Source organism: Pimephales promelas, chromosome 7 (genome assembly GCF_988280905.1).
Source record: "Pimephales promelas chromosome 7, fPimPro1.hap1.1, whole genome shotgun sequence".
Taxonomy (NCBI): Eukaryota; Metazoa; Chordata; class Actinopteri; order Cypriniformes; family Leuciscidae; genus Pimephales; species Pimephales promelas.
In genome coordinates, this window is record NC_142775.1 from 9,564,560 (window position 1) to 9,591,532 (window position 26,973).

Sequence of the window (26,973 nt, forward strand, 5' to 3'; positions counted from 1 at the left end):
TCTTTACTCCAACACTGTGCGAACTCTCTGATCCTCGTCACGGTGCGTCTCAGGTGATGGTTATCACTCTGCCCAAGTGCCTTCAGAAAATATAGTATTTATACTATAAAAGAGGTTAAAAGATGTCTGTGTCTCATATGGCCTTGATATTTGCACACTCTGTGACTATACAAACCACAACATGTAAATAGGAAAACGTTTGCGTTATTTTGTCACTCATTTGGATTAGTATGAAAGCTGCAACCATTCACATCCAGTCTTTGTGCTAAGCTAGGCTAGCGTTGGGTGCGTCAAACAGGCTTATAGCACGCACGGAGATGAAAAATGTATGTATGGACTTATCTAACTCTGGGGGGTAAGATGAATAGGCTAAAGTCCCAAAAAGTCGGAGTGTTCCTTTAACTATTTTTGTGACCTAATCTAAAGTGAGGACTATTCATGCTTTGTAAAGCATTTATAAAGGTGATTTAAAGACTCGTCAATCTTCTAAACAGTAAAATGTAACAAACACAACGCAGTGATACAGAACATAGAAATATTTAACAGCCTTTAAAAATGCTTTACAAGGCATGACTAGTCCTCACTTTAGATGAGCTCACGAACATAGTTAACTGACCACTACTAAATGCTTTATAACTACCCAAATTAACCCTTAATTACAGCATTAATACATGTTAATAAAGCATGTATTAACACATTAAGTTACCATCACTATATGTCTGAATAATAAGATGTATGAATGTACATTTAAATAGTTTATTAATCATTTACTTACTCGCTCTAAGTAATCGTATGAACCACTGAAAACCCCTTAAATAACTGGTTAATAAAAAATGCAATTCTTCATTTAGAAATGATAAATTGATCATTAATAAAGGATGAAAATACAATTATTAAACAAATTATAGATATGCTTTTAAATCAAGAAGAAAGCATTTATAGCTGTATTTATGAACTGCTTATTAATGTCTATTAATGCTTTATGAATGATGAATTAATGGTTTACTCATGCTTAACTAATGATTATTAGCGTGTAGTTATTATAAAGTGTTACCATACATTGTTTTTTACTTTAATATTGTGTGGCAACCGTAAGGGGTTGCAGGCACTCCGCTTCGCGTCGTGCCTAACAACGCCCTGCAGCCGTTACTTATTCACGATACAGCACAGCCTCTCGTACCTTATTGCTTACATAAATCAAAGTTACAGAAAAAAAAATATAGAACCCAGCAAGACTTGCACAACTATGCAAGCTTTAGGGGCGTTGATGGATTACTATCTATTTGATATACAGTATGTTTTGATCATCTTTTTGAATCTGATATGGACAAAGTTCTTGACAATAACGTGATTTTCATAGCTTTTAATGCCAATTTTTATTTTATGAAACATGCAAGTATTGATAAAAACAATGAATTAAGCTAGAATGTATATATTATTATTGCTGTTATTATTTATTATTATTTTATTATTTTAAGCAGAGGCTCTATTCTATCTTGATATATTGGCCTGGTTTCACAAACAAGACTTAGATTAAGCCAGAGGCAGGCATTTGTTAAATTAGGACATTTAAGTAGCTTTTAAAATGTGCCCTTGAAGGAAACACTTAATTTTATGGTGTCATGGAGTAATTACTTGGAGTAATTACTTAATTAATTACTTAGTAGTAAACATTGTAATAACATATAACAAAATGTAATCAACATGTAACTAAGTTATGGAACAGCCTGTACTTACAGATTGTAATTACACTCATGTAATAGGCAGCTACTGTTACAAATATGTAATAGGCCGAGTCGGTTACATACGTGTTACCAACTTAGTACAAAGTAACAGGTACTTAAATATGTTACTAAGGTAAAAAGCCTGCAGTTACACATGGTCATTTTGAACCTTCTAAAATAAAGTGTATCAAGTACTCAAGTTCTTCATGAGTATCTACATACCCTATCCATCTGAATTAACCCTCTAGTTCACAGCTTAAATACATGCAGTAGCTTCTTAATTACATTCAATTTACATAATATTACACAGGTATAAGCTACGTAAAATAAAGTGTATCAAGATTGTGCTTAAGTGTACTACATGTGAATCTACACACCTTATCCATATGTACTTTAGTTTGAATTAGGCCTAACTCGCTCAATCACAGCATAAAAGCATGTGGTAGCTTCCTAATTACAGTACATTGCAATTACATATTATTACACAGGGATAAGCTACGTAAAATAAAGTGTAACAAGATTTTACTTAAGTGTACTTCATGTGTATCTACATACCTTATACACATGCAGTACACTTAAGTACAATCTTGATACAATATTTTAGGCGGTACAAAATGACCATGTGTAACTGCAGGCTTTTTTCCACAACTTAGTAACATATTTAAATACTTGTTGTTACATTGAGTAGTACAACATACTTTTTTATATAATTACATTGTACCAAGTCGGTAACACGTATGTAACCAACTCAGCCTGTTACACATGTGTAACAGTAGCTGCCTATTACATGTGTGTAATTACAATCTGTAAGTACAGGCTGTTCCATAACTTCGTTACATGTTAATTACATTTTGTTAAATGTTATTACAACATCTACTACTAAGTAATTAGTTAAGTAATTACTCTGTATCACTGTAAAATAAAGTGTTACCAAAAACATTACTGGGTATCTTGAGAAAAAAAAATGCATGTTGTGTTCAGCTAGGACAAAACAAACATGCATTTTAGTCTGGGACTAGGCTTAAGCCTTGTCTGTGAAACCGGGCAATTGACTTTTTTACATATTTATGAAACAAAATATTCCAATATATACAGTATATATTGGTTTTGGCTGGCAACTTTAGTAAACACTGGCGGGGAAAGAGTTAAATATTCAAAAAGGGCAACAACAACTGCTGGAAACCACCACTTCATCTACCACTTTCACACTAGGAATTGATGATATTGAAGAGCAATTCTTAGACAGGCAAAATATAACACAATAAAACACAAAAGATTCCCCTGTGACTGAATGTGTGATGGATGGAATAGAAGGATAGATACATTAGCAAATTAATCATTGCTCTGATCACACCTCAAACCCCCCACCAATGCCTGGCCATTTCCACAAAAATAGTTTTAAAACAAAACCGGTTAAAGACCCTTGCTCTAGGCTTTGGATTACTTTTGGTCTATGATGCATAAAAGGTTGGAGACCACTACTCTATATGAAGTGTACCTTCATAAAAGATGCAGCCTATTTCTTTACATTCAGAAATTATAAGGCTTACAGAAAACCATCCTGTTAACAGGTACGCTATACAATCAAAATGGATTTGAATTTTTTAAAACAGTAGAAAAAAAAATAGTGCAAGTAAATCACAACCTGCACAAGGCTGGGCTAAAAAAACACCAATTTCCTGTTGCAGACCACATTATGCTGTCTGACGTCAACACATGGTCTTAATATATATATATATATATATATATATATATGGTCCTCTGTATATAAACTCAGCAAAAAAGTCCCTTTTTCAGGATTACAGGATATTGTAAAGCTAATTTTGTACAATCCAAATAATCTTTTTACAATCCAAATAATCTGTTTTTTATGCTTGTTCAATAAACCATCAATCATTTTTGCACATGCACCTATGAAACAGCACTTAAGACTAACAGTTTACAACCCTCTCCTCCCCTTGTTCAGGGAACATATGTTCAAGCATTCTATTTTATTTAATCATCAATTAAATGTTTTGCTAAGCAACTTAAGTTCATATCTCAGATGTTGAATGTTTTTATGTTCATACAAATATTTATATTCATATTTACACATTAAGCAATCAGCTGAAAATAAAAGTAGTTGAAAGGGATATTTTTTTGTTTCTTTTTTTCTGAAAACAGATATACAGACATTTTAAGTGCGACTTTGAAATTAAATTACACCAAGCAAAACATTTATGGCACAAAGCTTAATGTGCAACTCAAAGCATTTGGCACTTGTAGGATCAGTTGAGGTAGCAGTATCACCATCTATTGACTACAAAACAGAATACACTTTCCTTCATTTTTTCAAAGCACATTTTCATAGCAAGACAGTCTTTCCCTCGGATATTCCTGCAATCTTTGGCATCTTAACTGAGCATTTTAAATGTCCCAATAACACTGACAGACACAGATAAGAGGAGTAACCAGGCCGCTGGGTTACTCTTTAACGTCCTTGAGCACCGTCACCTGAGATAAGGTTTTCTTAACACGTAGTGCTGTAAGCCGAGCAGCTGGATTGGCATGCCAGCACTCCCGCATGATCTTACCCATAACCCTCAGTCCCTGGAACAAACACAAACATACATGGGTGATTCTATACTTTTGACTACTTGAAATCTGGAAGATGTAACTTTAATATGTTTCATCTATGTGAAAACATTTCTCTCATGTCCTCGTACCATATTTAGGGAACTAGGGTTACGTATGTAACCAAGACGTTCCTTTCTTGTTTTCTTGTGTGAATGCGAATTTTGATTAATTACAATGTGGTCCATAGTCAAATAATCTTTGTGTGGCCATTTGTCACAGGTCGGGGTAGGCTCCAGCAGGCCGCCCACCCCTAAGCTGCAACACCGCCCCGAGGAGCAGACCGTGGAAACACATGAGGCGGACGGGAGGTTATAATAAATAACAATGTTTCTTTATTGGATCATAAAAAGTCTTAAGTTGGCTTCGTGGTTCTTCTTTCCTGGCGACAGAGACTGAGCAACAACAGATCAGCAACAGCTCTTAGCTTCTCATTCGCTCACCGGCTCAGTGATTCTTCATTCCTGGTGACAGAGACTGATCAGAGGATCAGCAACAGCTCATTGTTTCTCATTCGCTCACTGGCTCAATGGTTCCTCCAGCTCTGAACAACAGAGGATCAGCAACAGCTCTTAGCTTCTCATTCGCTCACTGGCTCAATGGTTCCTCCAGCTCTGAACATCAGAGGGTCAGTAACAGCTCTTAGCTTCTCATTCACTCACAGGCTCAATGATTCTTCATTCCTGGCGACAGAGACTGAACAGAGGATCAGTAACAGCTCTTAGCTTCTCATTCACTCACCGGCTCAATGATTCTTCATTTCTGGCGACAGAGACTGAACAGAGGATCAGCAACAGCTCTTAGCTTCTCATTCGCTCACCGGCTCAGTGATTCTTCATTCCTGGCGACAGAGACTGAACAGAGGATCAGCAACAGCTTATAGCTTCTCATTCGCTCACCAGCTCAATGGTTCCTCCAGCTCTGAACATCAGAGGATCAGCAACAGCTCTTAGCTTCTCATTCGCTCTCTGGCTCAATGGTTCCTCCAGCTCTAAACATCAGTGGGTCAGTAACAGTTCATAGCTTCTCATTCGCTCACCGGCTCAGTGATTCTTCATTTGTGGCGACAGAGACTGAACAGCAGGGAATCAGTAACAGCTGAGACTACAAGTGGACGTAGAAGTTAGAATTTCCCGCACTCATGCAATCAGTAAAACACTCGAGACTTCAAACGTGCTTGTTTCCACACTAGACACTGCAATCCACAATACCTCCCAGTGAATTAAGGCTCCATTTGCAACACATTCTCATCCCAAGACGTCATCTAACTGACGCTTTTGACCATATGTCAACATCCAACGTTTTAGGGTACCCTTTAACATCAGTTAGATGGCGATCCTAGGGCGTCATCCAACTGACGCTTTACCTTTACAGTTAGATGACGTGGGTAGGGGTAGGGTTAGGAATAAATAGCGTCATCTAACTGACGTTAAAGGGTACCCTAAAATATCGGATGTTGACGTATGGTCAATAGCGTCAGTTATATGACGAGAACAGGCTCATGCCGCTGCCTTCGGGTTCTCCGGAGTTCTCCAGTGAGGAATAAACATACCACAAGTTCTTTACTTTCACAGCATCCCTCTGCTGCCTTTCTGTGCCTCTCTCCCTGTGTCTTCACTCGTTCCTTTCTTCCCCCTCTCTCTTCAAAATGGCCTTTTTTAATACTCCACTTTGGGAGCATGTGCCCAGAGCCCGTCTAACGGAGAGCCTTGGCACTTCCTATTAGCCCCATTGTGCATCACCTTGGTTGCAGTTCCATTAGAATTCCACTAGAGGTGATCGCGGGCGAGAGCAGAATGAATGGGAGTCTATGGGGCTAAACGGCTAAAAATGTCTCTTTCACCTGCTTGTCGTTAAATTAACATAGATTTTATTGTTGATTCTGCAAGTTCAATATAGATAAGGCCAAAAGTCGAATGAACGAGTACTTATGTCCTTTTGATTTCTTACAGGTTAAGCTGTTGTTGGCCGGAACACGCTAGCATTCTGCTATTGTGTGACGTCATCACAGTTTTGAACGGATTTTTAGAACAGATAAGTGAACATAAAAATGCAATTTTCAGCTGAGTGTATTATCTTAGCCCTCCCCTTTGAATTCAACTTTCAAATTACTTGACAAAAAATTACATCCTGAGAAAAGTGGATTTATAGGGGTGAAACCCCATTGACTCCCATTCATTCTGCACTCGACCGCGAGCGCCCCCGCATGGACAGAGACGTGTTACTGCAGCCAGTCCAGAACCCGGAAGTAACGAGCCAGTGCAAATTCTCTTCAATGGGCTTTATGCCCAGCTGCACTACTTCCTGAACTTCAGCCAGCTTCTTGTTTCCTGTCTGCCATTATTGGCCAAATTGATTAATTCAGGTGTGTCTGATTATTGTTGCCATGACAACTGAGGTCAGGCACACCTGGATTAATCAATTTGGCCAATAACTGCAGACAGGAAACAAGGAGCTGGCTGAAGTTCAGGAAGTAGTGCAGCTGGGCATAAAGCCCATTAGACATTCTCTGATGTGCCCCAATCACCACTCAGGTTCTTCCCCTTCCACACCTGCCGTTCATTTTCTTAATCACCCGGTGACACATTCACCCAAGATCTTTGCTGTTCTCTGATTACAAATAAAGTCCCTTTAAAAATTCAACTTGCTAAATGCTCTAAAATTCTACTCAGTAATCCATTTTTCTGTAGCCATGACACTTAAGGCCCCGATAAACTTCAAGAGAACTTGAAGAAAGAACTGGTGTGATGTATTAATATTTGACAAATTAAATTGTTTTATTTGCAAAGTCCTCGTTGTTACATTTGCGCTGTAGGCAAAAGTTGTGTAGGGAAATTCTGCCCTTACAGTACCTAGCAGAAACAAGCTAGATGTTTCAGTTCATACCTCACATTTTCATTGGTTTGCACAAAATGAAAGTCTCACAAAAAAAATACATATCTTAAAATAATAATAAGAGGAGGTATCCTCCCCGAAACGTGATTTTAATCAATTTTAACATATTGTCAACTGAAATGTCACATTGGTAAGTAAGAATGGTAAGTTTATCACACAAACCTCACAGCTCTGCCACTGGTTGGGAACGTTAGGTCGGAGTTTTTGTTCACACACCACCTTCCTCAAATCATCCACTGATGGGTCTGATTGCACCTGGTCATAATAAGGCAACTGGAAATCTTCATGAATCCCTGCAGAGCACAAAGCATTCATGATTATTTATTTTCAGTAAGTACTAAGTACTACTAATAAGTACTAATGAAAAATCTTAATTATTCTAAAAGTTTGGATGTGGATGTGCAACATCATGTATTTTATTTTCTTCCCTATGACCCTAACCCTAAACAGTCATGATATTTTATGTCATAACCAATGTTGCTCCCCCTCTCTGCCCCTAAAAGTTGAACAAGCTGTTTCACGCTGATGTGTCTGTAAAACATCTCTGTATCTTCTATTTTTATTGGTTAACTTCTTTGCCAGCAAAATTAGTAATAGTAGTAGCAGCATGCAGGTTTACTCTCAGTTTTATACTGTAGTTTAATATAGTTCTGCCTTAATAACAGTATACATGTCCTTCAATAACAGTCTCTCTGGCAAAACATTTCAGAAGGTTTGGTGACCTTAAGCACATTTTATCATTAGTTAAGGAAATCCTTCCTCTTATTACCTCTTATCATGACTAGGTAACAATAGCTGCGTTTCCATTACAGATTTGCGCAAAACTTTTGTGATATTGTCTAAATGTCGATAAAGAACTATTGCGAAATGATGGCATTTCCATTAACCGATGTTATGCGACTATAACTTAATTTTTTCCTCTTGTGAGAAGTCAAACCAAAAATCATGCCAATGGATGTTGGTAAGTCTACATGCCACCGCACCAGCCATTATTTCTAATGGAAGAAGACGTAGGCGTGTTATCCATTCATTAATAGCCAGGAAAGACCAATACTGGGAATGGCTCATTGCAAAAAGAAATTCTTTTCTCTCTTCAAAGCATTTCTTTGTTGTTTAGAATCCAGTTTTCCTGTAATACTTTTGTCTTTTATGCATTTAATAAAGAACTCTGTCTCATCTTCTGTCCAAACATACCATGCCATCTACGTCATGTGACCTGTAAATGCGTAAAACAGTTTCCATTGCAGTTTTGCTAAATATTCCTTATTTTTAATCACCTGAAAAAACACCTCAAGCGAGCATAAAAAACATTTTTGCAATATTTAGTTTTTATGCAAAATTTATGTTTCCATTGTGCGTATTTTCCATTAGCAATTTTGTTGAAGCTGTCAATTCCATAGCGAGAGTGAATTTTTTGGAGGGCTGGACAAGGAGATGGACAAAAAACTAAACAAAAGCACTTTTTCTTAAAATACCTTCTTGCTCCACAGAAGAAAGTCCAACAGTTCCCTATCGTAGTCACTTCGAGTTACGTCAGAAGTGACGGAGATTGGGGGTTTCGCATAGAAAGCCAATCCTCTTCGAGTATTAAAACACGAGCCAATGGCATGCAATGCCTTGGGGCTGCGGAAATTTGCATAGCGTACTCCGCCCTACTCCGTGAGTATAAAAGGAGGAAGTGAACGCAACCGCAGTATGTTTTCGCTTCGGAGCCAAGAGAACCTCTTCACTCCTGAAAGCACTGTTCAAGACTCTTCGAGACGAGCGTCCTCTTCAGTGTTGGTGTGACGGCGGTACCCAGCGAGATTCTGCATCGCCTGCGATCTGAGCAGTGGTCTGCCAGACTTTGCGCTTCTCCCTGGTCGCTTCAGCGCTGAAAGAGTGAATTTCCTCCTCTCATTGAAAGAGCTGCACGCGCACGTCTTTTTAAAGACGGTTCGCCCGTGCTCTTCTGGGTGTGATTGATTTCTGTCGTCATCTGATGGTCACGATCGCTGCTTTGTATGCCTGGGCATTTCAGCATGCAGCAGCAGCGTTCGTGGATGACTCATTTTCCTTCTGTGGGAACATGACCATCTCTACACTGAGGTCGAGACTCAATGATCTCACTTGAGTGAGAGTCCCGGTCCCCCCCGCTCGATCGGTTTCCTCCATAGGGGGCCCGTCGACCCGGGGACCTGGTGATTTACGGTGATGGTGTGGGATAAGCCCCGACGATTCCTCGGGCCACACCTCCCGCCTCAGTGCGAGAGCCAGCGAGCGTTAGTTCGATTCAGTCGGTTGCTTCTTCGGTGGCACCGGCTGCTTCGGGCAGCGCTCCAGATGATGATGCGATGTCGATCACAGCATCACTAGGCGGGCTTGACTCCTCGGGAAGTGAGGATGCGGCCGCGTTGCCTCCCTCGGGAGCGTCAGCGCCGCCGTGTCTGATCCCGCGATGATGGCCGTGCTATCTCGGGCGTCCGTGAGCATCGGGTGGGGGTGGAACTCCGCCCCTCCCCGATCTCTCGCGGCTGAATAATTGGTTTTTGGGTAACGCTGCCGCCTTACGGCCACGGCCAACCCCAATTTCCTTTTTTCCCCGAGTTGCATGCGGAACTGACACGCACTAAAAAATAAATAAATAAAAAAAAAAAAAAAAAAAGCGTGCTTAGTTCCCCGCCCTTCCTCCCCTCGGCGATGCGGCTGTCTGTGGGTACGCTGGGGCTCCCCCGGTCAACCGGCGGTTGCTCTCAGATGCCCCTCCAAAGCCTATGGGTTCTCGTCGTCTATGGCGGCGCGATTCTGTAGAGCGGCGGGACAGGCAGCCTCCGCCCTGCATATGATGAGCACCTACAAAGCTAGCTGCTCAGGAATGTGCACGAGGAGGTGACGGACCAAGCGAGCTGCGAGCCTGTCGCCTACCTTGTCCTTAAACGGGTCACGGAGGCGGTCGCTCGCTCCCTTGGTCAGGTGATGCCCACCGCTGTGGTCCAGGAGCATCATAATGTTCGGCGGTGCGGTCCAGGACTTTGCCCAGCACTTCTCGACCGCCTAGGAGCAGACGAAGGCGGTTTCTCTGCCCCGACGGCCAGCTGCTGCCTCCAACCAGCCGTCGGCTCGGACGCCTCCGCCAGCTCGCCGCCGAGGACGCCCCCCTGCGGCTCCCTTCCCTCCCACGCGGCCCCAGCAGCAGCCTTCAGCCGGTTCGCGTCGCGGAGGAGGCCACAGGTAAGCGTCCCAAGAAAAGAGCCCCCCCTCAGGCCGCGTGCCCCGCTAGATGCCAGGCGAAGCGATGTTCCTGAGGCGGGCCGCTCAGTGATAGTGTCATGGTTTTTCTCAGGAGGCGGTGGCAGGGCCCCTCCTTCCCCGGTGGAGGGCCGGTGGAGAATCTTTTGTTCTAGCTAGCTCCCTGAGCTGGTTGAGGAAAAGCTGACACTGTCATTGAGCACACAGACTGGAATGAGCGCGCACGACGTCCAGTGCGTCGCCCCGTTCATTCCTCTCTGTCTCGGAGGGCGCGGAAGGGTGCGTGTGTCGTCCCCGGGCTACGCCAATCCCTTCCCCCTCTGTCGCCAGACCCCCGGCAGAACAGACCCCCGTGGAACGCTCTGCCTTCCCTGGTCTCTTCTGTCGGGGAGCGGGTTTCGACGGTGCATCCGGACGGGGTAACTCCTGCACGCATGCCGGTCGACCCGCCTCGCTGCCCCTCCGGGGGGACGTCTGTGGTTCGCATGACCCCGTTGGCTCACTTCCTGGAAGCCTGGCTAGCGCTTCCCGGGGTTCCCGCTGGGTCATCAGAACGATCGGATTCGGCTACGCGATTCAGTTCGCACGGTCTCTTCCCCGCTTCAGGGGAGTTCGCTCCACGATGGTTGGTGGCAATGCCCCAGTCTTGAGAGCGGAGATTGCGACCCTGCTGGCGAAGGGTGCAATCGAGACGGTCCCTCCAGCCGAGGTGAGGTCCGGGCTTTACAGCCCCTACTTCATTGTCCCCAAGAAAGACCGGTGGGTTACGACCGATCCTGGACCTGCGCATTTTGAACCGTTCTCTCCATCGACTACCGTTCAAAATGCTCACGGCCAAACGCATTTTCGAATGTGTTCGGTATCAGGATTGGTTTGCAGCGATCGACCTGAAGGACGCGTACTTCCATGTCTCCATTCTCCCTCGACACAGACCGTTTCTTCGGTTTGCCTTCGAGGGCCAGGCATACCAGTACGCCGTTCTCCCATTCGGGTTAGCTCTGTCCCCTCGCGTCTTCACGAAGATCGTCGAGGCAGCCCTTGTTCCCCTTCGCGAACACGGGGTTCGCATCCTGAACTATCTCGACGACTGGCTGTTACTAGCACACTCTCGAGCTCAGGTTTGCGAACACAGAGACCTGGTGCTACGGCACCTAGCCCGTCTGGGCCTTCGGGTCAACCGGGAAAAGAGCAAACTTTGCCCCGTGCAGAGGATCTCTTTTCTCGGCATGGAGATAGACTCGGTCGCCATGTCCGCGCAGCTCACGAACGAGCGCGCGCACTCACTGCTGGCTTGTCTTCGACAGTTCGAGGGCAAGAGTGCGGTTCCACTGAAACTTTTCAGAGGCTCCTGGGGCATATGGCATCCGCGGCCGCGGCAACGCCGCTCGGTTTGCTTCATATGAGACCGCTTCAGCTGTGGCTTCGCGATCGAGTCCCGAGGTGGGCATGGCATCGCGGCTCGCTCCGAGTTCCAGTGACTCCGACGTGCCGCCGATCCTTCTTCCCGTGGTCGAACCTCAGCTTTTTACGGACAGGGTCCCTATTCAGCGAGTTTCCAGGCATCTCGTTGTCTCCACGGATGCGTCTACCACGGGTTGGGGTGCCATGTGCAATGGGCATGCAGCCGCCGGTTCCTGGACAGGAGCCCAGCGCCTCATGCACATCAATTGCCTCGAGCTGTTGGCAGTACGGCTCGCCCGGCACCGCTTCCGAGCGTGCTCTAGGGCCAGCATGTGCTTGTCCGCTCAGACAACACTACGGCAGTAGCGTACATCAACCACCAGGGGGGGTCTACGCTCGCGCCGGTTGTCGCAGCTCGCCCGCCACCTCTTGATATGGAGTCAGAAGCACCTGAGGTCCCTTCGTGCAGTTACATTCCTGGAGACCGGAATCGGGCAGCCGCGAGCTGTCCCGGGCCCGTCCCATCTCCGGCGAATGGCGACTCCATCCCCAGTCGGTCCAGCTGATTTGGGACCAGTTCGGGGAGGCACAGTTAGACCTGTTCGCCTCTCGGGACTCGTCCCACTGCGCCCAGTTATTCTCTGACCCGCGGCTCTCTCGGCTCGGATGCGCTGGCGCACAGCTGGCCACGGGGCCCACGCAAGTGTGCGTTCCCCCAGTGAGCCTCCTTGCACGGGTGTTGTGCAAGATCAAGGAGGACGAGGAGCAGGTCTTGCTGGTAGCCCCCTACTGGCCCACCAAGACGTGGTTCTCCGAACTCTTGCTCCTCGCGACAGCACCTCCTTGGCCTATTCCTCTGAGACCGGACCTACTCTCTCAGAGACGGGGCACTCTGTGGCACCCTCGTCCCGATCTTGGAGGCTGCACGTGTGGCTCCAGGACGGGACGAGGCAGGTTTGAGTTCGCTGCCACCTGCGGTGGCGGCAACCATCACTTCCGCAAGAGCGTCGTCCACGTGACACCTTTATGCGTTGAAGTGAAACCTCTTCGTCAATTGGTGTTCTTCTCGCTGAGAAGACCCCCGGAGATGTTCGATCGGAGTCATGCTTCCTTCCTGCAAGAGGGGTTGGAGCGCAGGCTGTCGCCCTCCACCCTTTGGATTATGTCGCGGCCATTGCCGCGTCTCATGATGCAGTGAAAGGTAAGTCTATGGGAAGCATGACCTGGTCATCAGGTTCCTGAGGGGAGTGAGGGGGCTAAATCCGCCTCCCTCCCCTCCTGCCCTCTGGGGACCTCTCAGTAGACCTGGGTGCTCTGCAGAGGCCTCCCCTGGAGCCTTTGCAGTCGGTAGAGTTTTTGCCCTGTCCTATGTGACAGCACTCCTGATTGCATTGGTATCCATCAGGAGAGTAAGGGACCTGCACGCACTCTCTGTTGACGAAGTGTGCCTGGAGTTCGGGCCGGCTTACTCTCACGTATTCCTGAGACCCCGGCCTGGATATATGCCCAAGGTTCCTACCACTCCCCTCCGGGACCTGGTGGTGAACCTGCAAGCGCTGCCCCTGGAGGAGGCAGACCCAGCCTTGGCACTGCTCTGTCCGGTACGTGCTCTCCGCACCTATGTCGACAGAACGCAGTGTTTCAGGACCTCAGACCAGCTCTTTGTCTGTCATGGGGGGAGCCAGAAGGGAAGGGCTCTCTCAAAGCAACGGCTGTCCCACTGGATAGTGGATGCCATTGCTTTGTCTTACCAGCAGCAAGGCCTTCCGTGCCCCCTTGGTGTGACGGCCCATTCCACTCGGAGTGTAGCCTCCTCTTGGGCTTTAGCGCACGGCGCCTCGCTAACAGACATCTGCAGAGCTGCAGGCTGGGCGACACCCAACACCTTCGCCAGATTCTATAATCTGCGAATTGAGCCGGTATCCTCTCACGTACTCGTTTCGGCCAGTTCTGGATCCGCTCAGGTGTCTTCGCTTGCTCGCCACTCCACTCCCCGGACTGGATAAGTGCGATATTTCCTCAGTTCTTCCATTGAAGTCTTGAGTCCTCCAGCACCGACGATGCGGGCACCACTGCGTTGCTCTGGATGCTAGCTAGGTGCCTCCATGCGCACGGTTCCCCATGGTAACCGTCTCATGTGTATTATCCACTGTAAGCCTCTCTGAGCATGTGTCTTCCCTTGGCAAGCCATCTGCCACCCCTGGAGTTTAAATCAGTAGCCACCTGCGGTTGGTACTCCAGTGTTCCATATGCGTTCCTATGTGGCCATATGTGTATTCTTAAGTCCTCCCTTCGGTAGGCAGCTGGTAGCATGTCCCCTTCGGGATATGTTCCCAGTGTACCTTGGTAATCCTGTGTCAAAGTCGGATCCCCAAAAAAAAAAAAAAAAAAAAAAGAGGTAAGGCTCGGGGGTTCAGTCTTTCGCAGGGCACTGGAAGACAGCTTGAAGATGGCGTGATGGCACAGACCCCCAATCTCCGTCACTTCTGACGTAACTCGAAGTGACTACGATAGGGAACGTCTCGGTTACGTATGTAACCCTCGTTCCCTGAGTAGGGAACGGAGACGTTACGTCTCCCTGCCACTTCTGCTGTATCGCTGGGTAGAGGCCGAGTTCAGTCTTGGCTCCTCAGCGAAGACATACTGCGGTTGCGTTCACTTCCTCCTTTTATACTCACGGAGTAGGGCGGAGTACGCTATGCAAATTTCCGCAGCCCCAAGGCATTGCATGCCATTGGCTCGTGTTTTAATACTCGAAGAGGATTGGCTTTCTATGCGAAACCCCCAATCTCCGTCACTTCTGACGTAACGTCTCCGTTCCCTACTCAGGGAACGAGGGTTACATACGTAACCGAGACGTTTTTGAATGACATGAGGGAAAGTAAATGGGTGAACTTTCCTTTTAAGGGCTATCCATGTGATTTTCTTTTTTTTTTTTTTTTTTTTTGCATGACTCTCTAGAATACTATTCTGATTGGTATTTCATGGCAGTAAAAATTCAAATATACCTGACAGTTATCCAGTGCTAATAAAATAGGTAATAAAATATCAATATTTCATGTTTATGTTTATTAGTGGTGCTTGCTGAAAGCAAGGCAACACTATTACTATTGTGTTTTTTGAGTCGGCCAAAAAGTTTGGCGCGCTACTCCTCCCGCAGTTTTTGTCACACACCCATGAATGAGGTCTCAAATCGTGCGGAATATTCGGGAATGGTGTGCTATGACTTTTCTAAGCGATCGGGGGTACGATGTTCGCCCGAAGGGCGAACAAATTTCCCAAAAATCCCATAGACTTAACATTGCGACAAACTTTGACGACTCATACCTCCGAGCGAGGATTTCACAGAAGCCTGTGATTTACCACATTTGAAGAGGCTGACAGGCTCTGTAAGAACATACCTCACAATGGGGTAAAAGTTGCACCCCTGGGGGGCAGGAGCTGCCCAAATTTTCCCCCATTGACCCCAATGTTATTTAAAATTTCTAGTATAGCATTATACTATTCCAGGAAAAAGTTTGGCGCACTCCTACGTCCACAGTTTTTGTCACAGACCCATGAATGAGGCATCAAATCGTGCGGCCTATTGAAGAGAAGTGTCCTATCACTTTTATCAGAGATCGGGGGTACGGTGTTCGACCCAGGGGCGAACAAATTTCCAAAAAATCCCATAGACTTAACATTGAGACAAACTTTGACGACTCATAGCTCCGAACAACGATTTCGGAAAAACGTGTGATTTGCCACATTTGAAGAGGCTGGCAGCCTCTGTAAGAACATACCTCACAATGGGGTAAAAGTTGCACCCCTGGGGGGCAGGAGCTACCCAAAATTTTCCCCATTGACTTACTATGGTGAAGGATGTCCCATCAAATGCATGTGTTTTTCCTACTATGGTAAATTGCATAGGGATTTTGTATTGAACATAGCTCTGGATCATAGTGTCATAGAGACAAGGGGGCGGGCTCATTTTACTCAGACGACCAATCAGTCTCTCAGGATCATTGTGAAGCTATCAAGCCACGCCCTAGCAACCATATAGAGCACCTTAGCAACAACTCCCATAGACTTCCATTGAAAGAGATCAAAGGGATATCTCCGGATAGAAGTGTCATAGAAACACAAGGGTGGTCTCGTTTGACTCGGGGTAGCAAACAGCCAATCATGAATCACCTCAACAATTTCTGGCCACACCCTAGCAACCATTATCGAGCACCTTAGCAACCAAATTTTAAAGAGGGATATCTTCCATTCTGAATGTCATACAGGCTTGGGAGTTGTATTATATCAATTATACTGACAAGCAGCCTTTGGAGATTCATGATTGGCAGCTGCCAAGCCACTCCCTAGCAACCAAAAAGAGTACCCTAGCAACCATTTTGCAAGGCCTACATCTCTTTATCAGAACATCGTATAGAGATGGGGGTTGGTTTATACATTCACATTGACTTTGGAGCTTCATGATTGGAAGCTGCCAAGCCACTCCCTAGCAACCAAACAGAGTACCCTAGCAACCATTTTGTAACAGCTATATCTCAGCATCAGAACATTGTATCACGATGGGGGTTGGGTCTTTTGACTCATGCTAGCACATAGAACTTTCAAAATGCTAAACATGCTAGCTGTGAATAGCTACATGCTAATATTGATTAGCTAAGTGCTAAATCATGCCATGAACAATATAAAAACTCTATAATAACCATATGTGAACACTACCAACCACCTAGTAATACCATAGGAACTACCCAGAATACCCTAGCAACAACCTAACAACACCATAGCAACCACCCAGAACACCCTAGCAACCGCATAGCAACACCCTAGCAACCACCTAGAAACTATCCAGAACACCTTAGCAACACCCTAGCAACCACCTAGCAACACCCTAGCAACCACCCCAAACACCATAGCAACCACCTAGCAACACCTTAGCAACCACCCAGAACACCCTAGCAACCACCTAGCAACACCATAGCAACCACCGAGCAACACCCTAGCAACCGCCTAGCAACCATCCAGAACACCTTAGCAACACCCTAGCAACCACCTAGCAACCACCCAGAACACCCTAGCAACCACCTTGCAATACCCTAGCAACCACCTAGCAACACCCTAGCAACCACCCAGAACACCCTAGCAACCGCCTAGCAACACCCTAGCAACCACCTAGCAACACCTTAGCAACCACCGAGCAACACCCTAGCAACTGCCTAGCAACCTTCCAGAACACCTTAGAAACACCCTAGCAACCACCTAGCAACCATCCAGAACACCCTAACAACCGCCTAGTAACAACCTAGCAACACCCTAGCAACCACCCAGAACACCCTAGCAACCACCTAGCAACACCTTAGCAACTACCCAGAACACATTGGCAACCACCCATAATACCCTAGCAACTGCATAGCAACCACCCAGAATACCCTGACAACCGACTAGCAACCACCCAGAACAACCTAGCAACCGGGTGGTGAGTTTTGCCACTGCAAGCACCACTTCACATTTTCGTCTGGAAATGTACGTTCTAGTTTGTGTATTGTTATGTAGCCATGAAATACATGAGATAATGTAGAATTTTAGGTGGTCATTATTTATTAAGTTTTTTTTTTGGGCAAGGGTTACTGATGCAGAGACTGTATTATTATTATTGTTAGAGATTTACATCCTCATAAAAATAAAAATTATGCAAGCCATTTTAGTCTAGAAGAAACCAATGAATAAGTGTCAATGATTAAGAACACAATTTAACAATGAAGAACAATTTAAATCAGTCAACTGCTGGTGTGCATTGATTGGAATCTTATCACACTGTTTTTTGTTTGTTTGTTTTTACTTGACTTTAAATATACTAGAAAGGTACCTTGGACAGAACATCTGCGAGCAAGTTCCCAGAACACCAGGCCAAGTGAGTACATATCAGCCCGCTTAAAGGACTCAAAGCTACTCATGTTTATAGAATCATCCAGGATCTCAGGAGCCATGTACCTGCAGAAACAAACATAATCACATTAGGGCAATGTACCCTCACCAAATGAACGCATTAACCTCCATCAAGATGTTTTTATACACCTGAAAGCAAACAATGACACATGTTTTATAGAGAAATTGCACACGGAAAGTGCACACAGAGTTTAGAAAGAGGAACAGAGAACACTCTGAGTTGGCTACACACTACACTCATAGATCCATACTTAAGACCATCAGCATAAAGCCTGGCCAAAAACTGTATACTTGGACAGGAAGAGTCCATCTGGTTGTTATGTAAAACAACCAATCGTGTTTTTTTTTTTTTACATACTGTAGCATTTAAGGACAGGTAAATCGGAAATAGTATAACTCTGAGAGTAAATGTAAAATATCAAGGTGTGCTTAAGAATATATATACTGTATATAATTTCAAATATTCAAAGTCAAATATTCTAACCTCTTGGTGCCCACTCTGTGGTTAATGGGGATGTCAATGGTGTTGGTATTAGAGTCGTGTTTGACAGCCAGACCAAGATCCGCAATCACAGCAGTTCCGTTCTTCTTAACCAGGATGTTCTTTGACTTTATGTCTCTGTGAGCAATGGCGGGCTTCCCTGTCCCATAAGTAATATGTTAAATTAATAACAGCACACGTCATACATGAGAAGTAATTTTTATGCAGAAAAGTAGTCATATTTAATATAAAAAACAGATGGTTCAACAGCAGAGTTTGGATGTGCTAAAAACTTTATACACTACATAAAGCTGGATGAAATTGTCACATCTGCGCCAACTGCCTTCTGCCACTCTCTGTTAAGTGGTGTTTAAGAGGAATCACTTGCAAGCAGCTAGGGTGATAGAACGCATCAACATAAAAAGTTAAAAGTCAAGGATGTGTGTGTTGACCTCAGAGAGCCAAATAAAGCAGTGATTGTGGAGTATTTTCCATTGCCACACATGGATGAATGCTCATCCAATGTTCTGTTTTCACTACCATCAACCTGACTAATGCTTACTACCAAGTGCCGACCGTTACCTCACAGACTTTATTACTCATGACAGACTGTTCAGTTGGCAAAAGTACACAAGATGATGACCTGGCTTGCTTGAAGATCGAAAATTGGATGACATTATCATCTTCGGACATGACATGTCTATGCAAGGCAAAGTAGTTCAATGGGTCTTACAACGACTCGGAACTGCTGCATGGCTTGCAGCTCAATAAAGACAAGTTGCGCTTCAACCAGCCTGCTGTTCTTGGGTCATACTGTTTCAGCAGAGGGTCTTCTTCCTGATTAATTACGTGTACAGGTGATTCTCAATGCCCCAGCACCTTCTGATGCATCTACTTTGCGCTCCTTACTTGAACGGTCAAATCCCACTCCGCTCTTCTCCATCCAGTGCCGCTGCCGGATAGACCTTAGCAGAAAGTGGCTGTGGATATAGTCAGGCCATTTAACACTGGTGCATACGACTGCACTTTTGTTATAACATTAACTGATTATTATAGTAAATGGCCTAAGATCTCCTTTACTCTCACATTTTAACTACGAATTCTTTGGTTTCGTTGCTCTCAGCAGTCTTTAGCCGCCATGGCAATCCATTGACTATAGTTAAAGAGTAACTAAACCCCTGGTCAGAGCCTGACTCCACCCACTAGCAATATTTGAAAAATGCTGAAAAAATGGGCAGACCCCAGCGGGGCCAGGGGGCGTGCACCTGAGACCCGCCGTTAGTGACAGCTGCTGTCAGACTCTAAAATAGAGCGAGACTGGAGTGACGCAAGTAACTGCCTTTGCAACAGAGCGGCCATTTGAAGTCGAGGACTTTTCTCCCTCACCTTCACCTGAAGTGGATGAGGGTGAATTGTATGTAGACACAGGGCCAAATCCATTCGAGACGCTGGCTCAAACTGCGGTCTTAACTCCCGCATCGCGACCGGCATCTGATGAGTTTTGTCGTCGAGTTGATCTCAATAGCGCACGCTCTGTGGGCATGTATTCATATTGATATTCTGCCGCTATGTGAAAAAAATCCAGCAAAATGCACCGGCTCGTTTGTCGACCCCAGAGGATTAACTTTATCCTAACCATAAATTGTGATTAAAATATCCATGATCACTCACATCAAGACGCCGCTGCGGTGGAGGAGTCCATGCAGGACGAGCAGTGTTTGGCACTACGTGTGGAGCTGTGTGGAGAAGCCCATGTCCACCTCTATTCCGTCACTATCCTGATCACTGTACTAAACTAATATATGCTATCCTGATCGTTTTCAATACTCATAAATCCAACTCCTGACTCGCTACAGTAGTTTTGATGGAACCAGATGCTTTTATACCAGGGGCTGCCAAGGGCGTGGTGAGCTCGCACCAAGGGTGTGACAGAGTCGCGTCTGAGAGTTTGCTACGTCAGAAAGTACCCCTACTACAGGAGCTTTCCGTTTAACCTGAAGAGGGCAGCACTCAGACGTTTTTACACCATATATTTTAAAATCAAAACACTTTATACTCAATTGTCAAAAAATGTACTCGAATCAATGAACAGCATTTATGAGGCTCCATTCTTACAGATCATTAACTAAAAAAAGTTGTTTTGGTGTTTAGTTACCCTTTAATGATAACAGTGTTTAGTTTAAGTCTACTTTTCTGGAAGAAAGGAATATGTGTCACTTTTGTTCCTCTCTCTACTACCCAGCAGCTAATGGTGCCATAGAGAGGTTTAACCGTGTCCTCAATCACACTGTTCAAATGGCGATCCAGCAACCGCATGGAAACCTGTAGTAACTGACTTCTTCCAGGTGTACTGTGCCACTCCACATGCTGCAACTGGTACTTCACACTTTTAGCTCCTCTGTGGCAGGCAAAGGCACACAAGGCTGTCTATTTTGCCATCTGCTCCTGTGCACTCATCAACTGACATGACTGTTCACCGAAGGGTTATGCGGCTGTAACACAACCAGACAACAAGAGATGATTTCTAACAGCTGTTCTAGCATGGACTTCAAAGACTAGTGTGCCAGTTACAGCCAAAACTAGCCAGACAACGAGGTCTGCTTTACTGACCACTGTCTGTTTCTTTACTAGTCGATCTTAGCATGCACTCCAAAGACATTAAACCAATTTAAGGTGTTGTTGCTGAGTGTTGTCCACAGTCTTTAATTAACAGCCAGACCAGCCTTTTACTGTACATTTAAAATAAGGTATAGACTAAGTGCAAATAGCATTATAAGTTATTTACACTGTGTATATAGTGTTAGAATACATTCATACTTAGTAGGGGCAAATAGGGGCTGATAATAGGACAATATCCTGGACCTTTGAGGACACCTTTACTGATTAGCAGATTTGGTATGATTAGGGTTAGGGTTAGGCATATGGACAAGTAAGGTCTCATAATGCAGGATCCATTTATGATAATTTAGAGTATGGTAATAAATGATCTGCACAAGTCATGGTCACTGGGCAGTCCGTCCGGTCAATGAAAAGAGATAGCATCTCATTTCAATTAAAGGTCCTAATAAATACCGGTTGTGGCGAGGGGTGCGTGGTTCAGCGAAGTCTGTGGTGGGAGAGTGGGGGCGGAGCCAGGCGGTGAGTAAGTGGGTCAAGTTCAAATGACGAACACCTGTCTGTGATTTCAGTAATTGACGTGAGGAGACCGTATATAAGCGGCCCGTGCTGACAACGAGTTGAGAGAGAGACTGGGAGCTCATACACAGACCGGCAAGACGTTTTGATCACCAAGTGTACCTGACGCGAGAAGCTGTAGCCAGCGGGAAGAGTGTGCAGAGACCAAGCGTGAAGCTGTAGCCAGCGGGAAGAGAGTTATTGTGAATTGCTGTTTCCTTTTGTTCTATTTTGAGTTAATCTATTTTGAGCGCAGAGAGTGCTGTGGGGAGAGTCTAAAGTTCAAATAAAAGTTCACGAGCCCCAGTTATCGCCGACCCTGTGTCTCCTTCCATCACCCACACATCTCACAGAACCATCTTATCATCACTCCGGTATAAATATTTTCTTTTTTCTTTATTTGTTCTAAATTTATGCTCTCCCTGTTCACAAAAAAAGGCAGACTCAAACTCCTGTCAGTCACATCAAGAGACCTATTCACTATTTTTACTCTCCCTGCCACTACTCCTGTGTACATAGACACTGTTAAAGATATATGTAATATGTAACTGTTAATTGTAACAAATAACTAGTATTTTCTGACTAGTCTAACATAAGAATTACATATTACATTTATTCTATAATCAGAAAGTATTACACATATGTATGCAGCTACAAAAGTAACAAAAAATAAAACAATGCACTAAAAACAAAAGCACTAAAACAAAGCACTGGAATACTTTGCCAGAGGAGGATAGACTTTCACTGCTGAGTAAAGGTTTTATACTCCAGAGAAACTAGCAAAAAAATTTAAAAAATCAAATAAAAGATGCATTATGATCAACACCTTGAGTGCCAATAATCTCCATGTGCAGGTGGGCGATACCGCTGGAGATGGACAGTGCCAGACCTATCACTCCCTCCACTGATACCGTGTATCTGTTCAGGTAATCAAAGAGAGAACCATGCTCATGATATTCTGACACCAGCCACAACTGTGTCCATGAGCCATTATCTGAAGAAAGACAAAATAGACAGATTACAATACAGGACACCCAAACGTGATGGACAAGAACATACAAAGTGATTTGAAAATATATCTCAAAATGCAAGTTTTGATTTAATGACAAATGTCGAGAGTTATAACCATTGTGAAAAAAAATTTTCATGGAAAATTGTAATCAATACTTTGTTTAAAATGCTTTCAAATACATGTCTTTTAATCGACATAAAAAAGTATTTATTCCTATCTGTATGATTTTTGGATTTTTGGACTCTATGCATTTATAATTCAAAGAAAAATATCTGGACAAAGATGACTGTCATATCATTGATCCTTTAACTATGGTAAGGTTATCAGTTCTTGCTTTGAAACTAAAGCTATTAAAGGTAAACTACCCAAAATATGAAAATTCTTTTATCATTTAATCGCCAAACAGTTTTTAGTTTTATTTATTTATTTATTTATTTATTTTACCATTGATTTCTGTTGTATGGACAAAAAAACAACAACACTGAATACATTTCTCAATTTATCTTCTTATATGTGACACAAAGAAAAGAAAGTAAGGGGGAGTAAATAATGACAGAAGTTCATTTTTGGGTAAATTATCGCTTTAAGCTTACATTGGTTTGGTAAGATAAAGTAGTGCTTCTCAAACCTGTCCTGGATTACCCCCAGATTGAACTCTTCAGCTTAGTAAAGACTCCAAGACCTCAGATGGATATGTCAGATAAGATAGACATCAAAAATGTACAATGTTAGGAGTACTCCAGGACCAGGGTTGGCAACCACTGAACTAAAGCATGTGGTATGGCGAGTAATAGCTCCATTAACTTACAAAATGTCAGAGTTTGGTATGTAACCTTAGATCATTGAGTAGGTAACGAGACATTGCATCAGTAGCTGACACTATGGCCCTGTTTAAACCACAGCATTTTCGCCATAAATGAGGGATAATGTGGTTTGTGCTTGACCACTTTCGACCATTTTCAGGGGTAGTCAAAGTTGCATTCAGATTGCTTACATGGTGAAGGTCAAATGCGTTTGAACAAGCACAAAAGACAGCATACTCTCTGACTACTACCTAATGCGTAATCAATGTTGAAAACAGTTTTGTACCATTTTTTCCCCAGGATTCTTTGATGAATAGAAAGTTCAAAAGAACAGCATTTATTTGAAATAGAATCTTTTGTAACATTATACATGTCTTTACTGTAACTTTTGATCAATTTAATTCATCCTTGATTAATAAAAGAATTGATTTCATTTATTTATTTCCCCCCCCCAAAAAATAACCTCAAACTTTTAGTGTTTAATGATACAAAAGCTTTCTTTTTCAGATCAATGCTATTCTTTTGAACTTACTATTCATCAAAGAGTTCTGAAATGATTTTCTTTCAACATTGAGAATAATGAAAAATGTTTTCCTGAGCATCAAATCATCATGTTAGAATGATTTCTAAAGAATCGTGTGACACTACAGACTGGAGTAATGATGCTAAAAATTCAGCTTTGAACAAATTAAATTACACTTCACTACATATTCAGATAGAAAATACCTGTTTTAAATTGTAATCTTATTTGTATTTTTAATCAAATCAATGAAGCTTTTGTGAGCAGGAGAGACTTGCCCAAAACAACAATTATCTTAATGTAGATAATAAAGGATGAATTAACTAACTAACTTATGTGGTGTTTTCATTCTTGCAATTTTTGCAGTGCAGACAGTGACAATTCTTTATATATACACTGCTTGAGCAGAGCCATACACTTACAAAATGCCATTTTGTTCCCCCAGAAAAGAATAATTCACTCAATGAATCCAATCAAAATTAAAGCTGCAGGCAGCAATGGGCGGGCCCTCGCACCTGTAGCGCGTCGGGGTGTGAGGCGTCCGGGTTGCATATTCTGCAGCTCAGCCAGTGCGGCTGTGCATTTGCTACTCTACTTTGTTAAAGGTCACTTCCTGTTGCCAGCAGGTGGTGCTATGACTGTGGGTGAATGTCGGCATGTAGTTTTGTTCAGGGCGGGACTCTTGTCAAAAGTTTATAATTTCATGCAGATCTGGGCATTTACAGCCAAGTTACTACAACTTCCTGTTTCATGGCGAATCATCGACGCCACGGACACACCCATTGACAAAAACGCGCAGATAGCACAACTTTACATCGTCAATGCCTTTAGAAGGCACAGCAGAAATTTGAAGTCGATCCGACTAAATCCCTAGGAGGAGTTCGTTTAAGTACGTAATGAGTACATCATCCAAAAATTGTGGTAAAAATAGAAATGGCTGACTTCCTGTTGAGTTTAGGGCATCGCTCCAAGAGACTATTCTGTGCGTCTGGACATGGTAGATGTACCACAGAAATTTCGTACATGTCGGTCAAAGATGCGGTGGGGGCTGCTTCATTAAAGCTCACTTCCTGTTGCCACTAGGTGGCGCTATGACTGTGGGTGAATGTCGGCATGTAGATTTGTTCAGGGCGGGACTCTTGTCAAATGTGTAAAATTTGGTGCAGATCTGGGCATTTACAGCCAAGTTACTACAACTTCCTGTTTCATAGCGAATCATCGACGCCACGGACACGCCCATCGGCGAAAACGCGCAGATAGCACAACTTTATATCGTCAATGCCTTTAGAAGGTACAGCGGAAATTTGAAGTTGATCCGACTAAATACCTAGCAGGAGTTCGTTAAAGTACGGAGTGTGTAAATCGCCCCAAATCGGTCGCCAAATTCAAAATGGCGGACTTCCTGTCGAGTTTAGGGTATGGGATCTTGAGGCTTTTTTGTGCGTCTTGAAATGATACACATCCCCACCAAATTTCGTGCATATAGGTTGAACGTGGACGAGGGGCTAATTTTTTCCAATTTTATATGTGGCACTAGCGAACCATTTTGTCCCGCCCATCCGCGAAACCCACAAAATACGAAATTTCACCAGTCCTGACATGCATGCCAAATTTGGTGAGTTTTTGAGCATGTTGCGGCCCCGAAAATGGCGCTTACTTTGCAGAAAAAAGAAAAAAAATTAAAGCTGCAAGCAGCGATGGGCGGGCCCTCGCACCTGTAGCGCGTTGGGGTGTGAGGTGGCCACGTTGCATATTCTGCGGCTCAGCCGTTGCGGCTGTGAATTTGGTTCGCTGCTTCATTAAAGGTCACTTCCTGTTGCCAGCAGGTGGCGCTATGACTTAGGGTGAATGTCGGCATGTAGATTTGTTCAGGGCGGGACTCTTGTCAAATGTGTAAAATTTGGTGCAGATCTGGGCATTTACAGCCAAATTACTACAACTTCCTCTTTCATGGCGAATCATCGACGCCACAGACACGCCCATCAACGAAAACACGCAGACAGCACAACTTTACGTCATCAATGCCTTTAGAAGCCACAGCAGAAATTTGAAGTCGATCCGACTAAGTCCCTAGGAGGAGTTAGTTAAAGTACGTAATGAGTAAATCATCCAAAAATGGCGGTAAAATTAGAAATGGCCGACTTCCTGTTGACTTTAGGGCATCGCTCCAAGTGACTTTTCTGTGCGTCTGGACATGGTAGATGTACCACAGAAATTTCGTACATGTCGGTCAAACGTGCGGTGGGGGCTGCTACGTTAAAAGTCACTTCCTGTTGCCAGCAGGTGGCGCTATGACTGTGGGTGAATGTCGACATGTAGATTTGTTCAGGGCGGGACTCTTGTCAAATGTGTAAAATTTCGTGCAGATCTGGGCATTTACAGTCAAGTTACTATAACTTCCTCTTTCATGGCGAATCATCAACGCCACGGACACGCCCATCGACGAAAATGCGCAGATAGCACAACTTTACATCATCAATGCCTGTAGAAGGCACAGCAGAAATTTGAAGTCGATCCGACTAAATCCCTAGGAGGAGTTCGTTAAAGTACGGAGTGTATTAATCTTCCCAAAATGGCTGCCAAATTCAAAATGGCGGACTTCCTGTCGAGTTTAGGCTATGGGTTCTTGAGGCTTTTTTGTGCGTCTTGATATGATACACGTCCCCACCAAATTTCGTGCATGTAGGTTGAACGTGGACGAGGGGCTAATTTTTTCCAATTTTCTAGGTGGCGCTAGCGAGTCATTTTGCCACGCCCATCCGCGAAACCCACAAAATACGAAATTTTTCACCAGTCCTGACATGCGTGCCAAATTTGGTGAGTTTTTGAGCATGTTGTGGCCGTGAAAATGGAGCTTACTTTGCAGAAAAAAAATAAATAAAGAATTAAAGCTGCAAGCAGCGATGGGCGGGCCCTCGCACCTGTTGCACGTCGGGGTCTGAGGCGGCCACGTTGCATTTTCTGCAGCTCAGCCGGTGTGGATGTGCATTTGCTACGCTGCTTCGTTAAAGGTCACTTCCTGTTTCCAGCAGGTGGTGCTATGACTGTGGGTGAATGTCGGCATGTAGATTTGTTCAGGGCGGGACTCTTGTCAAAGGTGTAAAATTTCATGCATATCTGGGCTTTTACAGCCAAGTTACTACAACTTCCTGTTTCATGGCGAATCATCGACGCCACGGACA

General features: G+C 44.2%; 1 protein-coding gene across 1 annotated transcript in view; it reads right to left on the minus strand.

Moving 5' to 3' along the window:
- Positions 1 to 4,065: 4,065 nt before the first annotated feature.
- The window catches only part of acvr1c (activin A receptor type 1C), a 233,698-nt gene continuing 210,790 nt past the window's right edge, over positions 4,066 to 26,973 (minus strand). The window contains exons 5-9 of the mRNA XM_089133042.1: positions 22,283 to 22,450; positions 18,286 to 18,442; positions 17,722 to 17,846; positions 7,395 to 7,525; positions 4,066 to 4,313 (exon numbers count right to left, since the gene is read on the minus strand). Coding sequence (XP_088989168.1) covers positions 4,188 to 4,313; positions 7,395 to 7,525; positions 17,722 to 17,846; positions 18,286 to 18,442; positions 22,283 to 22,450 — 707 coding nt within the window. The 3' untranslated portion in view covers positions 4,066 to 4,187. The remainder of the gene's footprint in view (positions 4,314 to 7,394; positions 7,526 to 17,721; positions 17,847 to 18,285; positions 18,443 to 22,282; positions 22,451 to 26,973) is intronic.